General features: G+C 47.1%; 1 protein-coding gene across 1 annotated transcript in view; it reads right to left on the reverse strand.

The window, feature by feature from the left end:
• PTGFRN (prostaglandin F2 receptor inhibitor) overlaps positions 1 to 20654 on the reverse strand; it is an 82244-nt gene that overhangs the window by 14170 nt on the left and 47420 nt on the right. Inside the window, exons 4-5 of the mRNA XM_077842707.1 lie at positions 17404 to 17784; positions 4375 to 4800 (exon numbers count right to left, since the gene is read on the reverse strand). Of these exons, the coding sequence (XP_077698833.1) occupies positions 4375 to 4800; positions 17404 to 17784 (807 nt within the window). The remainder of the gene's footprint in view (positions 1 to 4374; positions 4801 to 17403; positions 17785 to 20654) is intronic.

Below are 20654 nucleotides of genomic sequence, written 5' to 3' on the forward strand. Positions count from 1 at the left end.
CCACCAGGCTGGATAAAGCAGAACAGTCTGATGTGATTTAATGGGAGACTACTGGTGCCCTCAAGGATGTGAGGCAGAGCTCACTCTTCGTTGTGAAGAGGAAGAGACATAGCGGAACACAACACCCAGGTCAAGGCCATAGGCCACGCCAGGTGCCTCCTCTCCCCTGAGGTTCTGCTGTGTGCAGGGAAAGTCTCCTGGGAAGAGCAGAGCAAGGGAGATATGGGCTCTTTCTGTTTGAATCATATGATGGTCACAGTACAGAACAGATTATTACTCGGGCAACTGGAACACATGCTCCTCAATCTAGTGATTTCCACAGAGATACTGTTTTACCATTTTGAGCAAGTGTCCATGGCTACACTCACTTTAGGTTTAAGCACATTACTCCCTGCTTCTCTGTGAAAAGAGAAATCCCGAAGCATACATACTTTAGAAGTCATCTCTATTATAACTGCTCAATGTCAGGCACTTGGAAGGTACTTAAATATTTGTTGAATGGAAGAATAAATGAAACACATTCTTTTTATCCTTTAATAAGACTATTAATTCTATAATCTGTCTGATTATACAATGAAAGTTTTATGTTGGGGTTTGTGGGAAGAGCTGTTCCACCTATTAAGCAGAACACGCGTGTTATAGCATCTTTGGTATCACTGATTCCTAAGGCTCTAGTGAGCCACCCGCACACTCTCCTGTGGGGTTGGTAACCCATTCACTCCTTCAGCGAGTACTCAAGGAGAGCCTCCCATACCGCAGTCACTGGGAATATGCTGCAGTAGACAAAGGATACAGAAATCCCTCCCCTTATGTGCTAGTGAAGGACGATGAACAAAATAAATAAGTAAAATACATGGTATGATACTGAAAGGTGTTTGACAGAGGATAAACCAGGGAAAGAGGAGAAAAAGTGTGTGTTGGGGGGTGGTGCTGGGGAGTGGCAGACAAGACAACACAATGTGAGACAGAGTGGCCAGGGATGGCATCCCTGATGAGGCACCAAGGAGCTGAGAAGATGAGGGAATGAGCCTTGTACCCACGTGGGGAACAGCATTCCAGGCAGAGGGAAGAGGCAGCAGATGGCCAAAAGGCAGAGGCAGGTCTGGTGTGTTGGAGGAACCACGGGAAAGGCAGAGGGGATGAAGTGGAGTGACCACTGGGAAGGGTTATAGGTGAGGTCAGAAGGTAATGGGGGCCAGTTACCATAGGGCATTCAAGGGTACCAACAGGACTCTGGGCTTTGCTTTCAATGAGACAGTAAACCTTTGAAGGTTAGGGCAGAGGAGTTTCACGATCTGACTGACATTTTAATAAGACTGCTCCAGCTGCCGAGTGCAAGGGCAGAAGCAAGGAGTGCGGTCAGGCGAGCAGTGATATAATCTAGGCAGGAGACAGTTGGTGGCTGGCTAACGGGGGAGCATGGCAGTGGCAAGACTCTATCTTGAAGAATGAGGAATTAAGGATGAAGGTTTTGGACTGAACTCACAATGAAGGTGCTGGAGAAGGCAAAAAGGGGACCAGAAGCACCATTCAGGACAGAAGTTTGAGATGCTCATTAGACAAGTGAAGGTGTCAACAAAGCAAAAGAGTGTTCAATCGGGCATTCTGGAAAGAGATATGGGGTAGAAATGTAAATGTGGGAATTACTGGTGTGTTAAGTGTATTTCAACCCATGAAGTTAGAAGACATCACCAAGGGGGTGGGGAGAAGACATCACTAAGGGAGGGGAAGTCAACTAAAGAAGTCTGAGGACTATATCCTGAGACAGTCTCATGTCTGAGGGTCAGGGAAATGAAGAAGATCCAGCAAAGGAGACAGAGAAAGGAGTTGCTGTGAGGTGGGAGGAAGGCCCAGAGAGGGTGGCATCCTACAGCCAAGGGAAATCCAAGGTATTTCTGGGAGTGGGGGAGTGACCACCTGCATTACATCCTGCTATGTCCTGTAAGGCAACGAACAACTGGATTTTGCAGGACGTCAGTCACTACCAATCTTAACACAAGGTCTAGGGGACAAGTCTGATAGGAAGCAGGTGCCAGAGAGAACAGGAAGAGAGAGAGCGGAGACACGGAGTACAGACATTTCAAACACTTTGGCTATAAAAGGAAAGGAAGAGTAAAGGGAGAGGGTAGAGGGGCTTGGCAAAGGGAAAGACAGAGGGAGAAGCCAGATAAAAATTACTTTATAAAATATAAAAACGGGAACAGGAGGTCTAGCCATGTTTATATGTCAACAGAAAAGGTGCAGAAAAGAAAGGAATATTGACGACATAAGAGGGAGAGGGGCTGGCCTTTGCTAGGACACAGGCTGCGGGCTGAGCATGTGGAAGTTCTCTTCTGATTATTTCTGTTGCTTTAGGGAAGGAGAGAGTGGGACCAAGAGCTGAGAGTAAGGCTGGGAGAGGAGGTATGCAGAGAGAAGGTGGTATGTATGCCATTATCGTTTTGGAGAGGAGAGAAGTAAACAGATTATGGAAATGTAGAATGATTGCCAGGCAGTGTTGAGAGCCCCGTTGACATAAATGATCACCGATTTAAAGTGAAGCCAGTCAACACATTTAAATGTTTTCATCCAGCTACAAATGGAGGTAGGCAAGTAGCAGAGCGTTGGCTCTGAACTGGCTTGTGGTTTGGCCGGAGCGCAGAGCACAACAAGAGCAGGACAAGGAGATTCGGGGTGCAAGGGAGCGTTATAGCTGGCTAGGACTGTGAGTGGGGTGACTGCCCATCTTACCCTCCCTTCTGCCCCTGGACATATCCAAGGATGGGAGAGGGTGCTGTTAGAAATGACACAGGGCAACAGGTGCAGACTGGACCACCCTGGACAACTGGTCCTACCAAGAGAGAGAAACGGAGGTGTTAGCAAGGCGGCAGGGCTCATGGTCTGCCAGCCTTGGGGGGTTGAATGAGTGATGCTGGAGGAGTGGAGGAAGTGATCTAGAAAGACAGAAGGTATGTTTGGAGAAGAGGATGCCTGGATGTGAGAGCACGGAGGGTTTTTAGTTGTCACAACCAAGATGATCTAGTGCAGGGTGTGAGCACAGGAGGAAATGACAGAACCAGACGGAGGACACAAGAACTCCAGAGGAGGGCTGAGGACTGAGAAAGAAAGGCTTATCTTCACCAGGGTTCCCAACCCTGGCTGTGCAGGAGAACCAGCTTAAAAATTCCATTGCCCAGGGGCGCCTGTGTGGCTCAGTCGGTTTCCACTCAGGTCTTGGCTGGAGTCTGCTGGAGATTCTCTCCCTCTCCCCATTCGTGTGTGTGCATGCGTGCTCTCTCTTAAATAAATAAAATCTTAAAAAGAAAAAATTCCAATGCCCAGATTGCATATATACCCTCACACCAACCACGACTGGACCTCTGCTGGGGCTCAAGCATCACTGTTTGCTTTAAAGCTCCTCAGGTGATCATGCTGCCTGGTCCAAGTTCGGGGCCAGCACTGTACGTGGAGAGAAGCTACAAGTCAGTAGGAGTACTTGAGGGCGTGGCTATGAAACCAAAAGTTAACTGCTTCCCCGAGGGCACGAGAGGACCCAGGAGTGCAATGAGAGGAGGGGGCATGAGCTGACCAACAGGCCCCGCTGTGTGAGGAGCGTGGAAAACAAACACCTCCACTCAGGAGACCCCAGGGCAAACAGTGGGCTCAGTGGGGAGTGAGGTTGGTCACATTCAATGTGGGAAAGAGAAAGGAACATTCCAAGCAGAGCGTCAGGCAACAGGAAATTGTGCTGAGTCTGAGGGGGCCCTGTTTGGCGTTGGGGGAGAGCGGGGGGGTAATCAGCCAACTGAGGTGTTTCGAGGGACATGTGGTACTGCACATCTGGGTACAAGGGGGACCTCAGAGGCCTGGGCTTCCTGCAGCGATGGACCTGATGAGTCTGATACTCCAGGGCAGATAGTGCTCTGAGCATTGAGAGGAGACGTAGCAAAGAAATTGTTTCCCTCAGGTTCTTGTCACCCCTCCCCAAAACAACCTCTCTGAAGGGATGACCGGCACCTCAGGGGCAGGTGCAACAGTCTGTGGCTGCCCCCGTTTGTGGCACCACATCCAGCAGGAACTCAAAGACATGAACACACCCCAACGGCCTAAGACCACCCAGCAGAGCAATAGTGTCAAGGGCTGCCCCCCCACACACTGCGGGCACCTAGGAGACGACTGTCTACCACCCACTAAGCCCCAGCTCTCTCACTGCAATGGACCCCCCCCCCAGCATCAGTATCTTAAAGAGGTTCATGCTGTTGGTAAGAGCAGCAGGCATTTGAGCTTGCAGTGTCTCGGATTCCTCGCAGGGAGACCCAGCATCTAAAAATGTGCAGTGGGACGACGTGGGCCAAAACAGAACACGAAAATGTCAATGAAGAACAAAGCACCTACCTTCAGATGCCCAAAATATGTTGACAGGTTTGGAGAAGACATCCTTGCTCTTCACCCAGCTGTCATTGCGCTGTTTGGTCCACGCAGACACAACACAGTAATAATTGCCTCTGTCTTCCTCCGTAGTCCTTTGGATCCGGAAACTGAACGTGTCCGTGTGCTCCTTAGAAAAAATAAAGTCTCCGTCCTGGGCTCGCTGCTTGCTCCTGTCTCCATACTTCAGAGTCCAGTCCCCGTTCATGACCGCAAGCAGCTCACTGGCCACCGCATCATCACTGCGCCGGTTCACCCTGTAGTACCAGGATACTGTGAAACGGACACTGGCCTCAGAGCTCTTCATGTCCACTATCCGGCACTCCAGCTCCGTGAGGTCGTCTGAAAACTCGGGGACCTTTGAAGCATTCAGGTACACCTGGTAGTCTGGTTCTGAATGAGACACAGGGGCCAGGATTTAGAAAAAAAAAAAAAAATCAGATAGCAACATACTAAGAATTAGCAAGAAGAACGAGACAAGCACTACTCTTGTCCTGACAATCAGAGCCTGCCAACTACATGGATGGAAATGAAAGTCTTTGCCCTGGATTGGAAGGATCCAGAAAGAGTCTGTTACTGCAAAACTTGTTATAACAATGCTGCCACCACTATGGTCCCCAGGAAAGCTTTCAAGGCCAGAAGCCAAAGGCCTGCAGTCCCAGTCTTGACCTTTCCATGGTGGAGTGGGGGCACGGGGGTTGTCATCATGTCATCAGTTTCCCCGGGGAGTTTAGTCTTTAAGAAGGATCTGAGAAGCTCGGCGCCCACACTCTGCCAAGGTTTTGCATGGAATGCCAAGAGTTGCCTATGGACCTCGATAGTGCCTGCGGGAGCAGCACAGGAAAACCCCACACCAGAGAATATTCTAGCACTTGAGGCCAATCCCCACAGTGGCCTGGGTTCCTGCCATCCTTGGCCGCACTCTAAATGCAAGGCCCTCGGGTCATCGCTCCCCCTAACAATTCTCATTCTCGCTTTCCTGATCCTCTGACCTTTTCTGCTCAATCTGTGTCCAATGGTCAATAAACACCTGTCTTCACGCTCCCCAGATGACATTCATTTGGGAGCCACACGTTAACTGTCCCAGCCAATTCAGCCCGCTCCCTTAGGACCGCTCCACTCCCCTGCCAGATACAAACTGTGACAGGTGAGGGAGGATAGCCAGCCCCCTCCTGGCATCCCCTACCACCCGTCGCAGCCCTCCCAGTCTCCATTTGTGTGGACACCCCTCCTCCCTCTGATGTTCACTGCACCCACTTCATCCGCTTTTGCAGCTCTGCATTTCTGTCCTCACTGACCCCAAGGCCATCATCCTCCATACCTGCCAAGAACTGGTATTGGAACCTCTTCCTCGCCTTCGTCCCTCTGTCCCCAACTCTCCTCAGGTCATTCCCAATGCTTATTCCCAATTACCTGAGGATCTCCAGCCCCCACAACGTGTCACACCACTGTGGTCACCTGCTGGCAGTGGCCTTCTCCTGTTGACCGCCCTGCCAACTTCCACTCATTCTTCAATGTAACCTCCTCTGTGGTCCCCTCCTGGGTCCCCAGAATGTGGTACCCTTTCTCCATACTTCCAGAAGCTGTGGAGGGACACCTGTTCAGTAGCAGCCCCTCCTGTTATCACGCCCTGTTGAAGATCTCCTCCCCAAGCTCCAAAGACCCAGCCTTGTATGCAGGAGGCACTCAGTTACTGTATGCCGCCTGGCTTGTAGAAAAGGCCACATTTTTCTCCTGTGGTGACTGGTCTGCGAGGAGGAAACCAATTCCCCCTAAACAGAACTTTCCATCTGCCACCACTGTCTTTATTCCCATTACCTCAATCAAACAGTTTAGTTTTATTTAATGTTGCTCTTATTTACGACTCATTCAGATTATAAACTGCTGAGGTTGAGGGACCTGTTCTTTTGTGATTTATGCTTCTAATAAAACGGGTAGCATTGTGACTTTTCCAAGAATGATTCAGTGGCCAGGAAATGGAAAGAACTCAAAATCCTCATTCCTTCAAATGTCAGCTTCACAAGCATTTAACTGCAAGTGAGTGTGGACCCCATGGCATACAGGGTTAAACCGACGGGACCCGGCCGGCAAACAGGAACACGCCGTGTCTGTACAGAGACACCACAGCCGCCAGAATGTCACCCTGTCTCTTGCTCCACATAGGCGAGTGTGCTAGGGTTGTAGAGCTTGGGGGTGTCCTGCCTCCCGGGCAGAGGGCTAGCACTCCACACTGCCTCTGCCGTAACCCCGACTGTGGAGGAAATACCATCAAAATGCCCTTACACCGTCTGGTGAGTAAGACAAGGTGTTCCCAAATGACCTTGCATCCCAGGCTTCAGACCCTTTCCGCCTGTTGGACTTTGCCAGAGCAGCCCAGGTGCAGACAGGACAACCAGGTTCCTCTCACGTGGCAAGGACAGCCACGGACTGGCTGTGCACCTGGCATGATCGCATCCCTCTGTTGGGCTGCCCAGGAAGGCTGCACCATTGAGAGTGCTCAGGACACGGCAGCAGTGGCCACTGCCCCTCACAGAGCCCACCTCCCTGGGGGGGCATAACACGAAGACCCTTCACCTATTTCCCTGTTCCCCCAAACAACAAACCAAGGCAGTGAAGAGCAATGGTGAAGAGCCAGGGATCTGGAGGCAGACTGTTGGGATCCTGGCTCTGCCACCTACTCGTTGTACACTTGCGTACATTTCTTAACCTGTCTGGTGCCTCCCTTGTAAAAACAGAGACAGCAATAGTAACTAGCTCACAATGTGGCTGTGAGGATTAAGAGTTAACATATACAGGGGCACCTGGCTGGCTCAGTCAGCAGAGTATGTGCCTCTTAATCTCAGGTTGTTAAGTTCAAGCCCCAGGTTGGGTGTAGAAATTATTTAAAAATAAGATATATTTTATATACTTATATATATATAAATATGTATTTAAAATATATATGAAATGCTTAAACTGGTGCCTAACATGTGCGTATGTATATGTACACATACGTATTAATACACATATACACACACACACATATGTAGGTATTTGTGAACTACTCTTCACCTTTTAGAGATTTAAAGAGGTCAGTAACATGCCCGTACAGCTCAAAAGTGGCAGACAGGAATCCGGTGCCCTATCTCTGCTACCTTTGAAGTACATCCTCACCTCTCAGATGAACCAAGCTCTCTGACTTCTTTATTTTTTTTAAGATTTGTATTTATTTGAGTGAAAGAGAGCAAGCGAGCGAGTGTATGCATGCACAAGCGGGGGGGAGGGGCAGAGGGAGAAGCAGGCTCTTTGCTGAGCCGGAAGCCTGACACGGGGCTTGACTGCAAGACCCTGGGATCATGACCTGAGCCCAAGGCAGACGCTTAACCAATTGGGCCAGCCAGGTGCCCCCAAGCTCCCTGTCCTCTAAACTCTGTATTTTCTCACTACCACTGACTGGCTAATGACCCGTAGCAACACGGAATGCCACAACTGGCAACAACACTGCCACGGTACCACCACCAGGAATCTGACCCAGGAAGACAACTCCCCACGGGTCATCACCTCAGCCTGGATGACTAGCACAATCCAAATGGCCAAAGGCAATCTGTTGGATTTCTCTTCTGTCTCCTTATCAGTTACCAGCTCCTAAAAGTAAATCCTTCAGTCCTTCATGGTTTACCTCCTTCCTCTGAGCATATTCCTTCAAAGTGGTACTTTGAAAATAAAGGCTGTCAAAGTTAGAATGAAAGACGGCAGAGAACTGGTGACATATGTGGTCAGAACCCTGGGATACATGGAAAAGGTGGGCACTAGCTCCCACACCAACCACCTGAGCAGCTCTCTCCCTCTCCTTCTACACTCTGGCCTGGCCAAACCCAGGGTCAAGGCCCTGGGAACCTTGGATCAGAATCCAGCTGCTCCCCTGGGTTCTTCCTTAAGCTAGGACCCTAACATGGGCACAGAGTGGGCTTCTAGGCATCTTGGTTTCATGCTTCCATGGCATCACCATATAGCACATCTGTACCCTAATCACCTCACTTCCCACCTCCCTCTGCCAGTGCACTTGCATGCACACACACACATGCAAGCATACATGCACAATCTCACATTCAGACACACATACACCACACTCATACATGTACACATGCAAGACACAACACAAGCACACATTCATACACACGCACACCTATGAACACATGCACGCATACATACATACTCTTATATCCACACACACATAAGCACACATTCATACACATACACACATATGCATGCATGCAAATATATACATCCATGCACACAGATAAGCACACATTCATACACATGCACACCTATGCAGCATGCATGCACATACACACTCTTATATCTATGCATATGCACAAGCACACATTCATACACATGCACACCTATGCACACATGCATACATACAGACTCTTATATCCACACACACATTAGCACACATTCATACACATGCACATATACACACACATGCAATACACACATACTTTATCCATACACACACAAGCACACATTCATACACCTGCACACACTTACATCCATGCACACATATAAGCACACATTCATATATATGCATACCTATGCACACATGTACACACATACACACTCATATCCACACACGCAAGCACACATTCATACACACGCATATATATACATGCATGCACATACACACTCATACATGCACGTGCATAAACACACATTCATACACGTGCATACCTATACACACATGCATGCACACACTCTTATGTCCACGCACACACAAGCACACATTCATACACATACACACATATGTATGCATGCACACACATACATATATGCATACACATATATCCATGCACACATACACACACATAGAAGCACATATCCATCCATACACATACATATATACACACATGTGCATGCAGCTGACTCCCACTCTAAACAGACATGGCTATTCTTCCTCCTAACTTCTCAATTATTATTCCTGCTGCCACACCGACCATTCACTCTCCTGAGTCACCTCCACCAGAATTGTGTGCCATCTCTGACTGTCCACTCTGAGGGTCCCTAACTCTCACACGGCTCCCATTCTGGGACTTGCACACAGTACATGCTCTATAAATATTTGTGAACAAAAGTGAAACCTCATGTACACCACCCTCATCTGGGCTCCCTTTGCCTCTGGCCAAGACAACAAGGATAACCTCCAAACCACCTCCAAGCAGAAGATATGGCTTTACCATGTCAGAATGTCAGGAGTACAGGTGGGTTCTGTGTTTTAGTGTACAAAAATTTCCCTTTATTGCTATTTTACAATTATAAATATCGTTGGCAGAGACTGTGCCTATTCTTTGAAATCCATCGTGCACACACGTCTTCTATCTAGCCTTTCCTACTAACAGAGAATGCCTACTTTGAACTCACCTGTCACACCTCGACTTCGTGTTCAACAAGCCTTCACAGAGACCCTACCTCCCACCAGGCTTATGGCTCTCCAAGGATTTTATCTCAATGCTGCCTTGATCTTTGATTATTATTGTATGTATGCCTTATGGACCTTCTCTAGGACTCTGCCCAGGGTCAGGGACTACCTACGTAATTCATCTGCATGTACTATGCCTGCAGTGCCTTGTACATAAAAGATATTAATACACTTGCTCAACTGGAATAAATTTAATACTTTGCATAAAAGTGCTCATTTCTGGGGATCCCTGGGCAGCTCAGCAGTTTGGCGCCTGCCTTCGGCCCCAGGCGTGGTCCTGGAGTCCCGGGATCGAGTCCCTCATTGGGCTCCCTGCATGGAGCCTGCTTCTCCCTCTGCCTGTGTCTCTGCCTCTGTGTGTGTGTGTCTCTCTCTCATGAATAAATAAATAAAATCTTTAATAAAAAAAATGCTCATTTCTGGCCTAAGCATTTCACTACTGATTAGCACTATATCCTGCTTGATCTCATCAAGAAATCAGCTAAGAATGCAATGGTGGTTATGTTGCAAAAATGCTCATCAGTTAAGGATGCATGCTAAAGCACTTAATGTCAAAATGACATGTGTCTAGGATAGGTTTTAAATTCTTCCAGAAAAAAAAGTGTGTGTGTGTTTGCATGCATGCACGTGCACAACTGCAGGAGAGAGGAGAGATGAAATAAGATTAGCCAAATACTGGTAATTATGGAAGCTGGTACCTCTTTCTAATTCTGTGTTAAGTTTTTTTAAATTTGTATTTTGAAAAGTTAAAAAAAAAATTAACAACAGCCCACCCGCATTGTAAGCCCTTTCACCAAATACTGAGGCCAGTCTAACCATGACAGCAATACTTCTATTCTTAGAAGTAAGGACCTGCCCCCTAATCTAGCTCCAGGATGCTATCTGCTCCTATGCACACCATCTCCTAAAGCTACGGCCACCAACGCTGCAACCCCTTCCCCACCCCCTGCCCAAAGCAAGACTTGTTTTTTTGGGGTTTTTTTTTTTTTTAATACAGGTCATTAAACTCCCATGTTACCACTTTCAAAAATGGTGAAAAGCTGTCAGAATCCTTGGCTAATTTTATTAAAGGAAATTCTCTGAACCTACTGTGTGCATGGACCAGCACTGAAGGTTTTCACATAGATTGCCTCCTTTTTCTTTTCTTTTTTTCTTTTTTTTCAGGTGGTATTTATTGATTCATGAGAGACACAGAGAGAGAGGCAGAGATATGGGCAGAGGAAGACACAGAATTCAGGACGTGATCCCAGGACCCCAAGACGATCTGAGCCAAAGGCAGACATTCAACCACTGAGCCACCCAGGTGTCCTGACTGCCTCTCTCACAATAATTCCGTAAAGATGGTATTATCATCATCCCTGTTTTACAATGACAGTCACAGCAGCTGGCACGGATTGAGGGCTTCTTATATGCCAGGGGCCGAGCTGTACTCTTTCCTTGCATTTTCGATTAAGCCTAACAACCTTATGACAGGTACAATTTTCATGTATGTTTTCCAAATGGAATAAAGAAAAAACAAAGCCAAACAAAACCCAAAGCCCAGACAAGTTGGGTTGGGAGCCTAAAGTCTTGCGTGACATGTGTGAGCAGAATTATGGCCGGGCTCCCACCAGGACCAAACTGCACAGCCTCCTCACACACCTGGTTATTAATGCTTTCTTGAAGCCCACTACGTCCCAAAAGGCAAGAGTGGTAATCATAGCTGAGGCACTAATCCTCAACTGTGTACAACAGGGCCCTGTTCTAATACCCATGTTGAAGCTTCGTTAGCTTGGGAGAGCTAATCAGAGGAGCAAGCTGCCTGCATGAGTTACAGGGAACAGGAGAAGGCGGGCCCTTGTCTTTGTTGATGCAGAGTTCTAGTTTCTTGAACTGGGCAGGTACTCCACCGAGGTAGAGCAAGTTGACGGTCAGAGTTGCTACTCTTGTCATTTGCATAACAATTAAATGTTCCCTAATTTTTTTTAAATGATTTTATTTATTTATTCATGAGAGACACACAGAGACAGAGGCAGAGACAAGGCAGAGGGAGAAGCAGGCTCCATGCGGGGGGCCCGATGTGGGACTCGATCCTGGGACTCCAGGATCAGGCCCTGGGTCAAGGGCAGGTGCTCAACCACTGAGCACCCAAGCATCCCTGTTCCCTAACGTTTAAACAGACAAGGCTACAAAAAGTCTGTTGTGTTGGGGAGACACTTGACCCTTCCTTAGTAGAACCTTTATTATGAGGTTGTTTCTAGCATTAGCCTATTTTGGAAAAAATAGTAGTATCCTTTGGATGACCCTTATGCAGTTTTTCTATCTTCATCCTTACTTGCTGCTCCCAGAGGCAGAAGACTGAATTACCAGATTTGGGAGCAGGGGCAGGAAGGGGCCTGGGTGTGGTCATCTCAACCCATTCTTGGGAGCAGCAGCTTCCAGGACACACATCCCTAGCCCCTCCATGCCCTGAGACAGACTTGTATGCCTTAGTTAGGTAAGAACTTGGTGCAGGGGCACCTGGGTGGCTCAGTAGTTGAGCGTCTGCCTTCGGCTTAGGGCATGATCCCAGGGTCCTATAAGCACTATAAGTGCTATAAGCACTTCGTGCACATTATTCCACGAAACCAAGAAAAGCAAAGCAACACACCCAACACAACACGGCTAGAAGATGGTGGAGCAGGACTCCGGGATTGGCCCACATGCTATTCTGTCTTCAGAGGTAACCGTGGACAGAGAGCTGATAATAGCGGCCCCTAATGTTCTGCAGATCTGAATCTTATCTCCCGTGGATGGCACAGAACTCTGAAGTCTCTACCAAGTACTTAGCAGATTAGCAGCTCCTTTTAAAGAAAAATAATTACCTTCCTTGCTGGCACACTGCTGGAAGAGGGGACAGTCCTCTAGTGGGGAAGAATGCAAATCAGGTTTTTAAGACTAAAAAGCCCAACTCAGCTCTGCCTCCTCCTGCTCTTGTAGCTGAAACCCACAAAACCTCCTCCAATTAACACCGCAGAAGTCTGGTACTTTGGGCAGAGAGCTCAACCATAAACTGATTAGTATCCAATCCGTGCCAAAGGCTCATTTGAGACATCTGATTGCAGAGAGAGATGGCCTACTATGCAGATTAACTAGCCATTCCTCCACAGATCCTCCAGTTCTAGCCATAAACTAAATTGGATCGACACAAAGCAACGTTTGTCCTCTACGGTAACTCAGCTTCTTACAGAAACTCCTTCACACACTTAAGATTTACGCTCTCAGCTTTTATAGAGAGTGGAGACGAGAAACATCCATTTAAACAATCACTCAGCCTTTCATAAAAGAACAGTTGAAAGCACTGTCCATTATGTTATCCAATGCCCTTACCTAAAAAGGCGCATGATAAATTCAGTGTCAACAAAAAGTTTGGCTCTCCGTTTCCCTTCATCAGAGGTGAACTGTGCAATCACAGTTCTCTTTGCCCCAACTCTTCAAAACTTCAGAGGCAAATTCAGTGCTTGAGTGCAGCTAACTAATGCATCCCAACCACCTTGCGATATCTATCCTGATTTGTTTTTACCCTTTTTCATCTTGATTCTATATCTTACTTTATTTTTTTAAAGATTTTATTTATTTAGCTGACAGAGAGAGCAAGAGAGCACAAGCAAGGGGCACAGCAGAGGAAGAAGGAGAAGCAGGCTCCCCGATGAGGAGAGAGCCTGACGCAGGGCTCGATCCCAGGACCCTGAGATCATGACCTGAGCTGAAGGCAGACACTTAACGGACTGAGCCACCCAGATTCCCCATATCCCTTACTTTAAATTGGGCTTAATTTTGCAGGCCAACTTTGTGTGTGGGTTTTTTTTTCCCTCCTTCAAAAGTAGGACATAAATCCTAGTAAAAGAGGCTTTTTCTTGCCCTCTACAAAATCACCACAGCCACCCAGCTGCTGCAAGTACTCCTGGACTCGCTGGACCCATGCACAGCACTGCCCTGATCTCCATGGAACATATGAGAAGACCCAAATCAGCTTCAACTCCCTCATCTGCTCTGTGCACTAACCCCAAGCAAATAAAGACAAGAATGGCCCAGCTTTTAGGACTCAATGCTCTAGGGTTTCAGGAATAAAGCGGATTCCCAGAGCCAAAATGTTTCCACATAAGATGACAATATTTGGGACATACTTGTCTTGGAACATAATTCTCTGTAAGTCATTCTAAACATTTCTTTTGAAATAAAAGAAACAAGCCTTCACCATTCGGTAGATTCTATTTTCCAAAGACGTCTACAGTAATGTTTCCCATCTTCCATGCCCTTTTGCTGTGTGACCTTGTTACTCTAAGAGATGGGGTCTCTGGGCGCCTGGGAGGCTCAGTGGTTGAGCATCTGCCTTTGGCTCAGGTTGTGATCCTGGGGTCGTGGGATCCAGGATCACACCCTGCAGGGAGCTTGCTTCTCCCTCTGTCTATGTTTCTGCCTCTCTCTCTCTGTCTCTCATGAATAAATAAATAAAATCTTTTTTTTTTTTTAAGAGACATGAGGTCTCTTTCTCTCTGTCCCTTTGAAGCTGAACAGACTCTGTGATGGCCATGACCCATAGAAAGCAGCCAAAGTGACACTGTGCCAAGGCCAGGGCCAGCTTTCAACTGGCTGGGAACATGTACTTCCTGCCTCTTGGAAGCCAGTCACCATGTAAGAAGTGTGACTGTCCCAAGAAGAACATGTTATGAGAAACCCAAGCCACATGCAAAGGGCCTGGGTGAGATGCCACGTGGAGATAGGGAGGGCCAGGAGAACAGTGTCATGCACACAAGAAAGCCATATGGAAGGGGATCCCCATCTCTAGTCGTCCCAGCTGTCCCTGTGTGCATGAGTGATGAACCCTGATGTGTCCTTCCTTAAATCCTGATCCTCAGAATCATAAGCAAAATAAAGATCAGTGATTTTCAGATGGGAATAGTGGCCAGTATCTCACTCACAAGGTTATATGGAAGTCAGATATTTAATGCACATAAAGCCCTTGGACCAGTGCCCAATTTCTAGTAACCGTTTGATAAACAGTAATGATTATTTTTATCGAGCAACAAAACTCAAAGTTCTGTGTTAACACCCACATAAGGAACCAACTTCCTCAAGAACTCTTTTGTGACAATATCCCATAATCACATAACCTAGGATGGCCTACATAAACAGAGTCCTTGACGGGTCACCTGTCTTCCTGTCTTTTTTGGACACTCCTCCATCACCTCCAACAGGCCCCAAGATGCACGCGGTCAGGTATCCACATGCGTGCACCTACAGGTTGTGTATCCAGAGACAACAATCCTATGGCATCAGGCCAGGCCCATCCATCTCTGGAGGTCCTAGGGAAAGGTCTGCAGCTGTACTCCTGCCCAACTCGCCTCCTGAATGAGTGTCCAAGCAGCTGTAATGGTGTGAGTCATAGGCAGGGTTAGGAGGAGATTCAAGAGGAAGAAAGAAGAATGCAAGCGGTTTTTCTACCATTTACGCTCCCAGAAGGTTTACCCATGTGCACATATCTCTGCATATTCTCTAAGTTAATTGTCACTGCTTTCTTTGCAATTCTTGTTTTCCTGTGCACATACTTGAGCACAGCCAAGTGCTCAATTCAGCCAATGTTTACTGAGTGTGCCCTTCATGTGCAAAACGACGTGCAAGGTGCGGGTCCTGCATACCTCCCATGGGTCAGCATAAAGCAGGCTGGTGACTTTCAGGACAGTGGTTTTACTGGCACTCTGCAGGAAAACAAACAACTGGATCCCCAGGATAATAATGGAGCCTTTTCCCACAATTTAATCTCTTCATTTCTTCTCACCCTCTGGAGAACATCACCACCAACAAACCCCTTCCAGTTAAAAGAGCCCATTCCCTCCCGGAGCAACCCTCCTGCTTTCTGACACTCCCACTCCCCACCCCCACCCACGTCTCCCCCAGGCACATCTCCCCCAGGCAATGCTGGGATCAGAACGACAGCACTTCAAAGAGGCCCTCACACTGGAGTGCAGACCAGGCTTTCAAAAAAAAAAAAAAAAAAAACCAGCACCAGAGCTGATTCTAAGTTGGAGGGGGAGGGGGTACTGGGAGTCAGCGCAGGGATTTGACAGCAGCACACAATGCACGGAGGATCAGAGCCGTGAGACAAATTCAGCTCCAGAGATGAAAAATCTTCTTTTCGGTGCTGACAACATCTGTTTTATTTTGAAGGTTGCTAAGGAGAGTTCTAGCTGGGCCAACATTGTTCCAGTTCAGTACTTCCTAGCGAGAGTCTCGCACAGGGTTCAGACGGCAGGAATAAAAAGCTCGCCAGATAAAGCCTGTGCCTTTTACTGTGCAGATATCAAAGAATCACTTTGCTACCAGGGATGATTAACACCCTGCCTGGTCTCACTCTGAATTGGCCAAGCTTCTGCTCACTCTCTTCTTCCACTTCACCCTGCCCCCTCGGTCCCCACTTGCCAACTCCCCCACTTTGCCAAATAAAGGCCCAAATAAAGGCGTAATAGGGAGAAACAGACAGTGAATGTGCCACTAACCCAGGAGATTTTGATGCAGAGACCAGGAAGAGCACAGCGTGAGATGCGGGTCATGGTGGGAGGATGCTCAGTATCAGACAACAGGGGAAATGATTTCTTGGCCTTTAAAGATCTGGTTCGCCCACTAACGTCAGAGGGATGCCAAATAGCCACAGGACAGCAGAGAGATCGAGCTCAAGACAGCAGGGTAGGCTCATCTCCACCTTTGGACGAGGTAGGAAGGGAAACACCCCATCCTCCAATCAACCCTGTCCTGCTTAAGGCTTAACCAGTAATTAATCACAAGATAGTGATAAAAATGAAGAACGTTGGGCCTGCAGGGCAAGCATTTAGTGAAATGAGGGGCAGGGAAGATGACAGTGGTAAAAAAGAAAGGTATGACAATTTCACATATATGCCAAGCAGTTATAAAGTGAGGACCTGGTGGCCCACAGCTGAGAGCCACTCTGCTCCTCCACTGGGGACTTGTAGCGGGTGCAAGAGCCTGGGGAAACAGGAAGGCCATGCTATTTAACTGGTATCTACAAATAAAATCATTGTGGGATTCCAGGGCATGGGGGGGGGGGTGCAAAAAAAACCCAAGCACATTCCGTTAGCTCAAGGAATTCTTTCTGCTCTGGACTTTAGGAAACCACCACCTCCTGCCAGAGAGCACCTCAGAGTCTAGGAAAAGGAAAGGAAGAATGGCAGTGTTCTGGCTCCAACAAAGATCCATTTCAAAGAGCCATTCAGCAGGGCCGACCCTGCAAATCTTGACAACAAAAGGAAACTATATCCTCTCAAATGAGGGTATTGAGACAACTAAGGCCACATTATCTAAACATTTCCCTTGCCTGCCAGATTCTGTTTCAGCCTGCTTTGCTCTCCTCCCCACCCCCAGCTTGGGATCTGTCCAGGCTCAAGTACGCTCACCCTGATGTAAAGAACGCCAAGATAACGCAAAAGCCACAGTGCACTGACTCATCCTCATCTCCCAGGGAAGGGAGCAAACCAGAGAGGCTAAGAGCCATCTTCCCAACCACTCACCTAGCCTGGTCACGTCCACACTGGCAGGGGCAGACCTGGCTTCGGCCACCTTGTGCCAGCTCCTGTTGTGTCCGGGTGCCCAGAGTGCCACGTGGCAGAAATAGTAGCCAGAGTTTTCTTTGCTAACATCTCGAACCAGTAAATGGTAGGAGTGTGCATCCACATGACTCAAAGCAACGTGGGGAGAGCTCTGCACCAGGGAATCCCGGTCCAGCCGTGCCAACATGAGGGAGCCAGGCAAAGTGCCATCCGGTGTCCTGCTAAAGTACCATGTCACCTCAGGTCGGACGTCATCTGCTCGGTCTGTTGTGATGTTGCAGGTCAGATCCAGCTCCTTTCCCTCAGCCACAGACATACTCCTGGCCACGGCCGCTCGTAGAACTTAAAAAATGAAAAAAAAAAAAAATCTAGATAATCTGTGTTATGTGTGCCCCTCCTCCCCTTTAGATCATCTCCTTTTATGTTCTTATTTATGGCATTAAAGTTAGAAGGTTTTGTACCAAAACTGTAAGCGCTTGAGAAGTATTTACTGAATAAATAAAGGAAACCATAACGTATTTCTTTTCATTCCATGAAAACACTAAGAATGGGAAACACTTACATACACTTACAATATGCCAGGCACTGTTCTGAGTGCCTTGGAAATGTTAACCTTCAAAACGGCCCTAGGAGGTAACTACTATTTTTATCTTCATTTTACTGATAAGGAAACTGAAGGGCAGAGAAGTTAAGTAACTTGCCCAAGGTCACACAGGTAAAACACAGCTGAGTTGGGATTTAAAAGTAGGCTGTCTGCCTCCAGGGACCCTGCTCTTAACCGTTAACACTTGTTTGAAAAGAAGATGGACTTCACAAAACTAAAATTGTACTTTCTCCATGTGCATGATAAGACTTGGGTGATTTTACAGAGAAAGGACAGTTCAGTTCTGACTTGGGGACCAGGGATTTGGCATTGGAGGCTGGAGTGCAGGAGGTGAGGGTACAACCATCTTCTGGGTAAAAGAGTTGAAAATCCTAAACAGAAGGACCAGGAAAATGAAACCAGACAAAAATGCCTTATGAGTCAAGCCTTCAAAATGCAATGCAATGGAATAGACGTAGAGCATCATTTATTCTATTAGGCATATCTGCCTTAAAGTCAAACATAAAGCATATTCTAAAACCAAAACACAATGACTCTTGGATTATCCACGCTGCTGCCTTCTCACACGAGTGTGGATAATTAAAAGTAGACTATATTTAGATGAAGCACTGAAGTATCTAGTGTCACAGTCTCAAGGCAGATCTGGTTTCAGCATTCCCCTGTCAAAGCTTTTTACATGGAAACATTTTACGTTACTGAAGTTGTTTTTTTTTTTTTAAGAAGCCGAACATCTGTAATCAGAGTAGAAAAACATTCGACTTGTGCTAATGCTCTGGGAACAACCCCTTCGATGAGAAATAGCTAACACTTCCCAGGGGATTCAAGTGGAGGCACAGCCCTGGTCTTCATCAGTGGCTCTCCTGAGTAAGCTCAGCAACAAAGGCTGGTGGCAGGTTCAGAAAAGGCCGAACCCCACAGGCCTTGTTGCCCTTCAGAGCAGACTGCTTTCCTATGCCTATTTCCAAAGCCTGACAACATTTCCCACAAGCCCTTCAGGCCAAGTTCAAGACCCACTTTGACAAATACAGAAAATGAGATGGGTAGAGTATTTATAAAAGGAAATTTAAAAGTCTGATTTCTCACCTTCACCCACCCTCCAAATTCTTCCTCCTCCTTCACCTCCTTAAAGGGGCTAAAGGTAATTTGAGGGCATCTTTTGAGAGGAGTCCGTATGGAAACCACTGCTCCGAGCCTGCACTGTGGTTCCAATAGTCCCACGTACAATGCTTACGGTTAGGGCTGCTGGAATACTGCTGGAGTCCCTCTGTGCCAGCCGGAGGCAAAAGGTGGCTCAGGAGGGAAGGAGGTGAGTGAAGAAGGGCTAGACATGCAGCTGTGGATTGTGCATATGGAGAAACCAGATTCTTAGGTTTAGGAATATCGGCAGAAATGTCTCTTCAGTGGAAGAATTCACTTTGCAATCTTCTCTCTGCAAGTTGCTAAATAGCTTGCCACGTAACTGACCATTGTTCCCCGTATGTTCTGGATTGGGAGGGGTTCATGGTTGGGAGACAGGATGGAGAAGGCAGAAGAAAAAAAAAAAGATTTCTAAGGACTCATAATGCAAGGGGGCACCCCAGACAAAGCCTGTGGTGGTGAAGATTTCTCCTATTGGATATAACTGCGTCCATAAATTAGACACCAAGATCTGGGCGTGAACCAGACCACTCCTGACATTGGGGCGGGGGGGGGGGGGGTGGTAATCCCACATACGTAACACAGCCCCACTGTTTAGGTAGCTTTGGGCTGTTTATCATAACAGTGCAATAAGATTTTTAAGAAGCTAGCTATGGATATTGCAGGTGTTGACAAAGAGAGAAAAGCCAGCACTCTAGTGTGGTGGTTCCTAACCTGGGTCCAAGATGACAATTTAGCAAGTCTGTGACCCAGGCGGGAAAACATCTTATCGTTGTTTTGACTAATCTCTACCTGAAATATAGCTCATCTGCTCTCACTATGAAACTAAGTAGTTTCGAAAAACCACTAATGGTATTATCTGTCCCTGGAACTCTGGTCCAACAGAAATCATAAATTGTTTCAAGTTACATTGCAATTGTTGCAAATAATATCTTAAAGAATCATTTGCATTCATTGCTACTTGGGAAATTACAGTGGTTGTTAAACCTGCCACTATATATTACTTAAGGCATTAACAAAGCCCAATATTATTACTATATAAAAAAATTTGTCTTAAAATATTTTGATACCTATTCCAATACAATCATTTTCCTTTGTCATCTTATAGACAATTTACTGAACTAAAACACGTTAATTCTGAAGAGGTCTGTGGGCTTCAAAAGACTGTCAACAAGCCCATGGGACTGGACACGCCAGGGTGGCTCAGTGGTTGAGCGTCTGCCTTTGGCCCAGGTCGTGATCCCGGGGTCCTGGGATACCGTTCCACCTCAGGCTCCCTGCATGGAGCCTGCTTCTCCCTCTGCCTCTGTCTCTGCCTCTTTCTCTCTTTCTCTTTCTCTCATGAATAAATAAATAAAATCTTAAAAAAAAAAAAAAAAAAAAAAAAAAGCAGCAGCAGCAGCCCATGGCATAAAATGGTTACAAAACCCAGGCTCAAATGACAGCCAGATGCTATTAGGTGCCTAAGAGG

The sequence above is a fragment of the Canis aureus genome, chromosome 12, assembly GCF_053574225.1.
Source record: "Canis aureus isolate CA01 chromosome 12, VMU_Caureus_v.1.0, whole genome shotgun sequence".
Lineage (NCBI taxonomy): Eukaryota > Metazoa > Chordata > Mammalia > Carnivora > Canidae > Canis > Canis aureus.